This window comes from Mytilus edulis, chromosome 6, assembly GCF_963676685.1.
Source record: "Mytilus edulis chromosome 6, xbMytEdul2.2, whole genome shotgun sequence".
Classification (NCBI taxonomy): domain Eukaryota; kingdom Metazoa; phylum Mollusca; class Bivalvia; order Mytilida; family Mytilidae; genus Mytilus; species Mytilus edulis.
The window spans coordinates 59,593,282-59,605,545 of NC_092349.1; the positions used below are offsets into that span (position 1 = coordinate 59,593,282).

Genomic DNA, 12,264 nt, shown 5'->3' on the forward strand with positions numbered 1-12,264 from the left:
GGTTTGTAGTGCTCTGAGTACAGACTTACCTGTCCATATATATAAAGTTAAATGCATTTTGTGTTTCAGAAAGATAGAATTTGTTTCTATAAAAAATATCAAAGTAATCCCTACTTACACAAATTCACTGTAATTATATATATAGGCATACATAAAAATAAGAATGGAAATGGGGAATGTGTCAAAGAAACAACAACCCGACCATAGGGCAGACATATTTTTATATAGATTTACAGTGATTTTATGTTTCTAAAAATAAAACGGCATCCTGTATAATGATACTAAAGAGATGTGTAGATGATCATTTCTGTATACTAAAAAATACTTTGTGTATTGCGTCTTGATTTCAAACGGGACGGTAACACCTCCCGAAACGGATTTATATATACTATTCGTCTAAATATCAGTCCAGCAATGTTAGATCTGTAAATTGGCCGGGATTCTAACTAATGCTACTGAGATATCGTGGCACCAAATCGCATTGCACCATTTCCGACACGCAAGACCACTCGACCACCTCGGAGCTCGACTCTACAGTAATAAAGCTTTAGGTGGCCGATGTTAACTTTATTCGTCAGTATTTATCCAGCGTTGTAACACAGTACATGCTACATAAAGCATTCTGTATTCCTAATTCGTCTAAATTACAGACAAAAACTTTTGATCTGAAAATTTGCGGTAATAAATTTGATGTTCCTCCCTTGCTTTGATTCGAAATCAAGCTACTGAGATATCAGTGCACCAACTTGCCTTGCACTATACCCGACACACTATACCAATCGATCACCTAAGATGGTCGACTGGTTTAGCGCGTCGGGCATTAATTACAATATAACCTACATGAATAACATAATAAATGTTTTCACCTTAAACAATATATATATGCAAAAAATAAAACAACGATAGAATACGGTGTGTTTGAAGTTGCAAATTAACCTGTTTATATGTAGCTGACTATACAGCATGGGTTAGTTTTATTTGTAATTCTCCTGTGTTTTCTTTTTCCTATTTACAGTCGTATATCATTTCCGTTAAAGAAACAAAGCGTACCAATTAATCTAAATGGAGTTCAGCTACATGCAAACCGTTATAAAGTATAGGAATATACGAAATAACAAATGCAAATTGACACATCAACAAATCAAAATATAAAACACTTAAAACCGTAATGGTGGGTAATCCGATTACCACTACATGTTGTAGATGAATCGGTTGATCTATAACAGTAATCTTAGTGTATAAGATATAAGAAGATATGGTATCAGTGCAAATGAAACAACTCTCCATCCAAGTAAAAATTTATAAACCATTAGAGATCAAGGAACCGACTTCAACACGGATGCTTGGCTCACACAGTAAGCTATAAAAGGTTAAAAATAACTAGTATAAAACCATTTAAAGGGGATAACCAACAGTCTAATCTATATTGAAAAAAAGAGAGAAACACTTGTGAACCACATCAATAAACTACTGAACATCAGATTTCAGACTTATGACAGGTGCAACAATTGCAGCGGAATTAAACGTGTTAATGGTACCAAACCTTCTCCTTATCTTAAACAATAAAGGAACATCACAACATAGAAAGAAACACTATAAAATAATAATTGGAATGGCATAGCTTAATCACAAAACGTAGTTTCACAAATGAACATACAATCAACGAAATGATACATTGTAATACAAAGGATGAATAATTAAAGTAAAAATCATATACCGCTGTGAAGTTTTAAACAATTTCAGAAAAAAAAATACGTCATATTATACACAGGTTAATTAAAATAATTGTGTTGTTAAGTATACGTCTTCTTCTGTCTGTATAATCTTCCGTTTAGGAATACCTAGAAATTTCTTGTATATCAATTAAACTATTCTAAAACGTGGTACATGTAGGGTGTACATCAGCAATACAACTATAAAATTGGTGCTCGATAAATCTTCGTGTTCTTCATGTACAGGTACCGGAATTGTGATGTATACACAGTATAAAAGATAAACGGAAAAACTTTTGATGTTTATAAGATCGGAACCAATTACTTGGTTTGTCAAACGTGTGCAGATGATATTATGCTATGTGCAACTTCGGAACAGGATGCTTCAACTCAACTCCGTATCATTGAAAGCTGTCCAAAAAATGATAGAGTTAAAATCAATAGTAAATAGACCGAAATATTATTGATCAACAAAAACTTCTCACCGAGAAGATTAGTAAAAAACAGACCATAAAGCATCTGGGTATTGAAAGACAAGACCGAAATACCACAAATGTAGTCAACAGAATATTCACTGCTAGAGCTACCATGTATTCTCTCATGGGAGCAGGCTTGCATGGAATAAATGGAGTAAATCCGTTGATTTAATATAAACTGTGGATAACATTTGTCATACCAAGAATGCTATACGGCTTTGAAATTCTTAATTTTACTAAGACTGATATTTTGAAATTGGAGAATTTCCAGCAAAAGACATTTAAACATCTGCTATCTCTACCACAACGTACTGCATATGCTGCAATATATATTTTGCTTGGAGCTAAATCCATTGAACAACTCATCCACAAGGCAATGATTTCTCTATTCCTTAGAACTTCAAAAGATACAAATTTAATTGAGTACAAAATAGGAATCAGACAATTAGCGATAAAAGATGAGAACTCCAACAGCTGGTACATCAAAGTGGATAATATTCTCAAGGCATATGGATTGCCCTCTACGCATGAGATAGTCTTAAATCCAAGGAAAAACTGGAAAAGATTGACCCATGATATGATAGATTCAACATGGAAAACAAAATGGTCTGAGATAGCTGAAACACAATCAACATTAAATATATGGAAATAAGCAAATAGAATTTCCGAAGTCCTACTTATTGTTGGAGCAGTGTCAGAGACTACAGGAGAGATGTTGCTAAAGGCATAATTAAATCCAGAATACTTACTGGAACGTATAAAACTCAAAGTATAAACAACCGCTTCAACAAAATCTGCAGAATGCAAACTATGTGTGGAAGAAACAGAAAACTATAAACATTTTCTTGTGAACTGCAAAAGCCTTAACCCGGTCAGAAAAATTCACCATACCAGACTCAAACATTTGATGATTGAAAATCAGATCAACTACGACTACATCATTGAATCTGAAAATGATCTACTCCAATTATCAATTGACAGTTCCACCAACCGTCGGATACCAAAATCTCAATTAGTAGCTATACAAAGAATCTGCAAAGACTGGGTATATTCATTACATACCAAAAGAGCAGAATTACAGTGAAATATATATATAACATTTATACTCTGCATATTAACTGCAAGGGTACAGAAATTCAGTGAAGGATAATGAACAATTGTACTTGACTCCTTGCAGATGAACATCCCATCATCTAAAATTCTAGCTTATGTCGGTCATGAGAAGGGGTATAAATAATAACATATCATCATGGTTATTAATGATATTTTTGTTGTCATTCCAACCTTAAATACTCCATTTAAATAGAAATGTAAACCAGTTGCTAGATATTAAGTTATATCTAAAGTTACCCTCAATGTTCTATTTTTTAACATAGATAATAATACATGTTAAAATAAATTAACGACATGAATTAATGAGAGTTTTTTTTAGACTTTAATACAACATCTAATGAGGAACCTCGTTTGATGTTTACTCTTTATCATCACTGACATAAATAAATCTTAACACATATTTTTATCTTTTAACAAGTGGACTTTTTTAAACTTATTAATTTTAAGTTTTATCCATTTTTTTAATTTGAAATCTAATCAGTGTTTTAATCTTATGGCAGTATGATCTCCACAGTGTAAAAACAAGTTTTTACCTTTTATCCTTGTTATTTTTGTTTTACTTAAACTAAGTTACAATTTTTAACCGAACAATTCTTAATATTTTATAAATAAGTACGCATTTTTGAAAATTATCTAAAACTAGGATATTTTTAATGCGGTGACCCTGCAAATAGGGTGGTCTTCCGAAGTAGAAGAAGAAGAAGAAGACATATCCAAGGGATTTAGTATTTTAACGTCATGGACAGTCAGAGAAGACATGACTTATGCAATGCCAAAAATAAATGCATCGACAGGCATTAGGATATTTAGGAGTTTTAACTCTTTCGAGATCAAGATGAACGTGTGTGGTTTTATAAATTCCGTTTGAAAATAATACGAATTCAGTTATGTCATAATTTGATGAAAAAATCGATATTAGTGCCAATGTAAACTATATTCGAAGATATAATTACGATATTGATAAAATAACCTTTACTAAGTTTGTTTAAAGGTTTGTTGAGTTCACACGGATCACATAGTAATTCACGCGCTTTAAGTACAATATTACCGTAAAATTTAGGATGTAAAATACCGTTTTTAAATAAGTTTTCTACAGGTACGGCCAAATTTACTAATCAAATCTTTGTATCTATAAAAGAATTTAGTAATTTTCTTTCAGTAATTAATGGTAACAAAAACCCTGACTTAATAGAATACCAGTGATACACTGATTACGTTCGTTTAAATCTATGACATCACAAAACACACACACAGGCATAACGAACGAGTTGGTAAACACCGTATGATAGAGATAAAGGAACATTGCCGTCTAAAAAAGAAAAATTAACAATAGGTAACGGAAAATCGTCTCTTTTGTCGTAAGTTTTTGTATGGAGTTTCTACTAAGAAATTGAAAGTCTAAACTAGACAAGAACAACTACTGCTACTTAAGCTGGATTTTGTGAAAGTAAGTTTCTTTTGGTAAATTTTGGTAGCATGTTTAGAGAACTCTGGATTTTAACGAAAATATATCATCCAGTTAACGGTAGGTATTGTTGAATCTATCCAACAAATGAAAAAATGACGTGTCTTTACTGAGTTTGGTCCTCAACTGAAATTCCTAGAAATACAGGAATACATCTGCTATTAAAGTGGCGCAGTGAGTGCCCATAGGAATACCTACTACTTGTCGATACACTTAATCGCCGAAACGTGCACATATGTTGTATAGAAGAAAAAAATAAAGCGTCAATCATTTCTCCATATATTTCCAGTTAATGTAACTAGCATACTTTCCTTTCTCGTAACAGAAAAGGGCTTTAAAAGAGTTACAGAAAATACATTTGCAATGAGATTGTTCAAAAAATCATTTTATTAAAACATTTCTTGATAAGATTGTGTGGAAGTGTAGTGTAGAGATTAGAAAAATCATAACTGTCAACAAATTTACAAGGACAATAAGTAGCATGTTACAAAAGTTAGTAACAAGTTCTTTGATAGTAGTAAAGAAGGTAGTGAGAAGCACTAATAATTTAGTAGTAGAACGCTTACTAGATGCGAAGATGAAACGGAATTTGAATGGTTTTTATTGGTTTGCATTCGACACCCGTTTCAATGATTGTAGTTATCTTTTTTTATGATTAAAGCTCCAATTTAAAAATGGTCAAAATCGTATATACGATAAATAAAAACTAGTGCATATTGCATACTATGAGCATAGAAATAACTGTAAACTTTTTTGCAGCCTTTCAATTCATTATAATTGAATAGCAAATTATATGATTGTTCACTTAATTTAAAAACTGACTTACAACTCCTGTATCTATAAGCTGAGTCGCCCCAGAATAAAACTTTTTCCGCAGTAATGCTAAATATATGAGTCCAATAACATCAGAATTCGAGACTGCCCGCTTGATATCTATAAAAAATCATCAGTATTTTATACAAGATTATAGCAAAATGAAATGTCTTTTGTTATGACAATAGTATAAATTAAAACACACAAGTTTTAGAAAAGATAATAATTTGGTAACTTTTTCTAAGTAAACACATTGTACATGTTGTATGTTCATATAGCAACATAGGTCATCATTCACTTATGTTTACTGGAAAACAATAAAATGGTTAATATTTTAAAAAAAAAATGTTAACAAGTAGTTATATAGAATAATATTGCGGAGATTAGAGCATTAAAAAAGTATGTCTTCTTGAAAAAAGTTAAAAGAACATGTAGACTATATACACATGACATACTTTTTGAAAATATGGTTGGATAAATTACCGATAACACATATATGACAATCAGTTTCAGTATGCCTTCTCTCGAGCGCTAAACAGGCATATTAAATACCTGTCATATATATTTATAAAACAAAAAAGGAACATGGATTACCTAACTAAAAACATAAATTGAAGGTAGTATCAACCACCATTTTGTTAAATTCGGTTATTTATTTATCATTAATGTACATATTTCAATAACTTGTGTCTGGTACTCATATATTGTTACTGAAAATTTCAATTAATGTTTAGAATTATCTTCAATATGATATATTCACCCTTTTCCATCCAATCTGTTGGCAAACCAGTTAACCTGGACAATGCTTCCAAATCATTCCGTAATCCACTGGCAAATGCAGTTTTCAAATCCTATTGTCGGTCATATAGTACATGTATATAATATCTCGATAAATTAAAGCTACACCTCAAAAACAAAAATGTGTTTATATATATATATATATAAAACATCCCACTATAATTGAAGTGTTTATCAGTCATCTTGGTTGTCGTCTTGCTTTATTAATCTTCAAATTAGAATGCCACACTTTGATCAGTTAATACTATGGATATAATTTACTCCTTTCCTTGACTTATACTATATGATCCTTCATGTAGACGCTTGATCAATTGCACACTTTATTCAATACGGATAGTTGTTATGTACAACAGTCATAGCTTATTACTTTAAATTTGAAATTATATAGACAGAATATTCAGAATAATAAATAACACATAGCTGAGAGGGTGATAAGCTTCTTTGAATTGGTTGACAATTATCGGGGTAAAAATCCGCTCTATCATCATCTTACCTATGTGTTATAAAATAGAGAAAGGAAAAATATATCCAAAGATATCAACCCGACCAATGAGCAGCAAACAGCGCAATGCCACCAATTGGTCTCCAACACAGCCTGACAATCCCGCAAATTACTATAAGAAGAAGTCAGAAGTTGGATTTGGTTTGCGTCTGTCATATTAGTTTTTCGGAAATAGTTTTGAGAATAATATTATATATTAAATATATAGATATATATATATATATATATATATGTAATATCTCCTTCTTATAGATACTTTGTTGCTTCATTCTAAATGTTGAATTTGCTTTAATACGAATATTATAATTCAATGTTACATGGAACTGTTGCTAGAACAGATCATGTTAGTACATGTCGTCGTTACTCGACGTTTGTAAACAATAAAAACATAGCTGAATGAAATGTGTGAACAGGTTGTATGTCAGCAGTCGATAGTTTAATGCATGGAAGGCATGTAGGTTAATATATTTATTTACTTAAATTACCTGCTCATAAATGTATTCAATAGATCGATGATCAAATGCCATCTTAAAGGCGTCTTCTGGAATACGCCATTGTTCAATCTTCAAAAGGTACATGGATAATACGTTTACATACATTTCTTTGTCTGTCTCCTAAAATTGTTAATAATTTTTCTTAAAGATATTTGCATCTCTTGTCTTTTTAATTTTGTCAGATAATAGGAAGCCTCCAGTTTATCCTTGTAATGCCAATATAGAAATTTACATATAGTTTGAACAGGCATTTATAAAAAATCTTATAACATCTTTGTTATTTCATAGTTTTATTTAAAGAAAAAAAAGGTGTCAATGTTAAAAGGCCACGGACCTTACTTTTTGTGCTTTTTGAATTCTGTTGTTTTTATATTATCTCTTTTTAACAGTCTCTTTTCAAAAGCTTTTTATTTTGAAACAGAGGAGCGAACATCATAACATTCAATATATATCAACAAAATAATCGAAGCTTATCGATTTATATAAAGTCGGTATTCCTGTCGAAGGTCGGTTGTTCTCTCCGGTTTCCGCCACCAAAACAAAACAAACCATCACAAACTAACCAATAGTGCTCAGAATAGCTTAAAATACCAATCATCCCTCAATAAATATCAAGAAATTGTGAAATGTATTGAGCCATCGATACGCCTTATTGTTTATGTACATAGTTTAAAAAGATCAATATTTACGCTGACATTGTTTTGTATTAGGAACATTCCATTTGCTACCGGTTTAAAATTGTATAATTGTTGGAAAAGAGACATTAACCAAGTCTATATTCCAACCTTTCCAAGCTCACTTATATGCCAGTTTTCATTTCTGCTATAAAGAATATCGGAGCACCCGTGAGTTTGTTCTGTTTCACGTTGCTCTGTGTTTAGTACAACAATACAATATCTGTTTTTTTGAAGAAACTCAATGTTTTATCAGCATGTTAATAAAAACTTACATATACTTTTTGTTTGTTCTGAATTGAGACTGCAATAGAGATAAATAATTTCAAAATAGATAGTGTATTTAGGAGAAAAAACAATATACTTAGATGATATTACAATGAAAAAACCCACCTATTATTTTATTATTACAATAGCAAGACATATTATTCTTACTGCTGCCTTGAATTAAACATGTTTAAAATATCTATCTATATTCTGTTTGTATGTGCCTGTACAAAATCAGGAGCATGTGATTCAGTGGATGTAGTTTGATTTTGTGTTACATATTTGTTTTTTGTTCATATAATAAATGACGCCGTTAATTTTGTGTCGTGTATATTGTTTTAGATTAGTCATTGTGTGACCTTTGAAAGCTGACTATGAATTGCACAATGTTTAAGAATGTACGGTGACCTATATTTATCTATTTCTGTATCTTTTGGTCTCTTGTTGAGAGTTGTCTCATTGGCAATTATAGATGAAAACAATCACATTCCGTTGTCTTTTTTGTAAAAGTCTATGCTTGTTGGACCTTGTATTTGCAGCAAATTAGAAAGAACAATAAAGGCAGAATTTTTCATGTACAGGCTGTATAAATGTACTTTTAGTAATATTTTGTTTTGTTTGTTTTTTTTAATAAATCGAACAGGCACATGCCAAACATTTTCTTTTTAAAGCTACAAATTATAAAAACAAATCGTCACTGGTGTATAGACAAAAAATGATTTAGTATTAAAATTAGAACGATCATATCATAGGGAACATGTGTACTAAGTTTCAAGTTGATTGGACTTCAGCTTCATCAAAAACTACCTTGACCAAAAACTTTAACCAAAACTTTAACTTGAGCTTCGCACTATCTTTTTCTTTGTTCAGTAGACCGTGATATTTGGGTCAATACTTTAATTTGCCATTAAAATTTGAAAGATCATATCTGATTGTTCCCAATGCTGTACCCAATATTTCGCGAGCAAAATTAATCTGACCATCTAATCACTTAAGGAAGTATTTTTGAACAGAACAATACTTAAAATAAAAAAAATGAGAATACATTTCATCTAGATTTATGTTTTAATTCATTGAATACACACGTCTTTCTTGTAGTGGGATTGAACAGTTGATGTTTTTTAAGTGGTATTTCAGGTGATAGATAAAATCTAGATCTATAGTATTTATGCAAATTAATTGAAAATGTGTGTGTTTCGTTTAATAAATCTTCAGTTGAGAAACATCAGAGAAAAATGAATTGGTACAACTAAAAAGAATTTCCAGAATGTAATACTATAGTCCAGGTTACTTAAGTAATTAGGGTATGGTCTCATTTTTAAAGCATACAAAAATATTATAACCCATAAAACTACATAAAAGCTTCATTTCTCATAAGGACAATGAAGTACATGTGAAATGAAACATTCATTTGTGATTTTACTTTTTTTTTTATAAAGTTTATTAAATGATGCGTAATTTGAAACAGACATACCTCCAATAACCACGTGACATATTAGAGCTTCGAAATCCAAGTTGCTTTGCACCTCATTAATAGCTGAAATTTCTTCTGTTGTTTCTGCATTCCTAATTGCAATAAGCGTTTCTGATTTTCTGACAGTCCAAGGAGTCTTTAAATTTGTCATATGCTCAGTTGCTTTTTCAATGGAGTCATTTTCAAGTGTCAAAACAGTAACGTCTGGACTGCTTTTCTACGATAAAAGACACATTGTCAAAGTCAATCTCCCGAATTGTATCTCATAATCAAACGAGTTATCCTCAGGTTTAAACCTTATGACAACATTGATAAAATATGCTTCTTACTTACAAAAATTCTTACTTACATCAATGATACCATATGAGGCCCTTACTATACAACTTTGTTTTAAAATTAAGAATAAAATGGGTAATGTGTCAAAGTGACAACTACTAGAAAAAAGACGTCACACTCACATCCGATACATATAAATAGATTAAAAACTATCCTTGTTCACGGCACTACGTTCCAGGTATTAGCTATTAGCCATACTCTCTCACACTGAATATTGCGATCAGGAACCAGTCTAACTGAAAACATACAAAACTAAGAAATGCCAGAATTCTCTTACTGGAGACAGTGCGAAAATACTGTACTGTATAACAAAATTTTGTGAAATCTAAGAAAAAATCATGAAAAGAAGTCCGAGTCAAAATTCATAATACTAATATGTCATAAAACGAACTAAGTAAAATAACAATGATTTATACACTAACAAAGGACTACTAGCAGTTACTTGCATGCCAGCTCCAGACCTTAATTAGACAGTGTGACAGATTATGCCTTCATCATATAAAAATCAAGCACAATCCCCCCTGTTATGGGTTTAGTATCGAACCATCATACAATGAAGGAAAAAACTTAACCAACTTCCAACTGGTTTAAGAATAAAAGTGTTTATTTCTGATGCAAAACACCTATGAGTAGATCAATATTAATTCCAAACTACACCATCTTTAATGAACTGCTTACAATTTCGTGTCTATTTCCTTTTGAATAAGTCTGTTTAAAGGGTGGTTATATTTTTCGGTGAATGATGGCATTTGTGTGCTTTGTATAGAATATTACCATTGTTGACAAATACCTATAATATAAGATAAGTTATACAGAGATTTCTTTTTTTAACCCTCTTGCTGCCAGGTGTTTTTCAGGGTTGCATTTCATATGCCAGAAAATACGACCGCTCGACGTTTGTGACGTGACATGCTAAACAATGACGTCATTCGATTATGACGTCAAGCAATAATGACCGTAACATTGAAAATCATTGTAGAAACATATTACACTTTTTAATTCTCGGTTTTTCATTTTTAAAGAGGTACAATAGTTATCAAAGGTACAAGGTTTATAACTTAATACGCCATACTCGCGTTTTGTCTACATAAGACTCTTCAGTGAAGCTCAGATCAAAATAGGTATAAAGCCAAACAAATAGAAAGTTGAAGGTCACTGAGGACCCAAAATTCAAAAAGGTTGTGCCAAATACGGCTAAGATAATCTATTCCTGGGATAAAAAAAAAATCCTTAGGTTTTTGAAAAATACAAAGTACTGTAACAGGAAATTTTAAAAGTGACCATATATTTGATATTCATGTCAACACTGATATGCTGACTACTGGGCTGGTTATACCCTGAGGGACGAAACGTCCACCAGCAATGGCATTGTCTCAGTGGTGTAACGCATTTTTAAAGGTACAAGGATTACAATTTAATACGCCAGACGCGCATTTCGTCTACATAAGACTCATCAGTGACGCAATAATACAGCAGTAATAAGAAGTTTGCATAAATTAAAAAAAGTCGTATATTCCTGAAAAAATGCACCAAACAAATATCATATTGTTGCCAGAATTTCGTACCTTCAATCGAATAATCGGGAGTAATAAACTACTAGCACTAACTAATACGTCTTCATTCAATCCTCCATTACGAATGGAAATAATGACTGGTAGAACTTTCTCATGTAACACATCTGCAATGAAAAAGTGTTTGTAATTATAATGCAAATCATATAAAAATTAAAAGATATTTTCAATGCTTTTTTTAATAAACTGTTTTTTTTTTTGCATGAATAAGCAACATGTGTTTATGATCATAAAAAGGATATTGTCACATGATCTGTACAACATAGATTGTTATTTTCGCTCTGCCAAAATTCACAGATTGAGGATAGTTTTAGTCATGCTATGGAATTAACATTTCGCAAACGTGAATATTATTATTATAAATTACTGATGCTATGAAAATTTTGAACATTAGAAGCTCGAAATTCCACTTTATTAACTTTATGAACTAAACAAAGAAACTTCAAATTTCGTTCATTGAGACCTGTCCTGACTATACCCTTAGGCAGATATACCCATAGGAAAGAGCTCACAACATTTCGAACGGAGTTGGACTTTGTACCTTTATCTTTGTGTATTTCTAGAGTATT

General features: G+C 31.4%; 1 protein-coding gene across 2 annotated transcripts in view; it reads right to left on the minus strand.

Annotated features, from left to right (window-relative positions):
• The window catches only part of LOC139527996 (uncharacterized), a 289,349-nt gene that overhangs the window by 216,214 nt on the left and 60,871 nt on the right, over positions 1 to 12,264 (minus strand). The window contains exons 16-21 of one of the 2 annotated variants that reach the window (XM_071323756.1): positions 11,690 to 11,802; positions 9,789 to 10,005; positions 8,323 to 8,351; positions 7,365 to 7,493; positions 6,340 to 6,430; positions 5,593 to 5,699 (exon numbers count right to left, since the gene is read on the minus strand). The exons of the other annotated variant lie outside the window; for it this stretch is intronic. Coding sequence (XP_071179857.1) covers positions 5,593 to 5,699; positions 6,340 to 6,430; positions 7,365 to 7,493; positions 8,323 to 8,351; positions 9,789 to 10,005; positions 11,690 to 11,802 — 686 coding nt within the window. The remainder of the gene's footprint in view (positions 1 to 5,592; positions 5,700 to 6,339; positions 6,431 to 7,364; positions 7,494 to 8,322; positions 8,352 to 9,788; positions 10,006 to 11,689; positions 11,803 to 12,264) is intronic. 2 annotated transcript variants of the gene reach the window in all.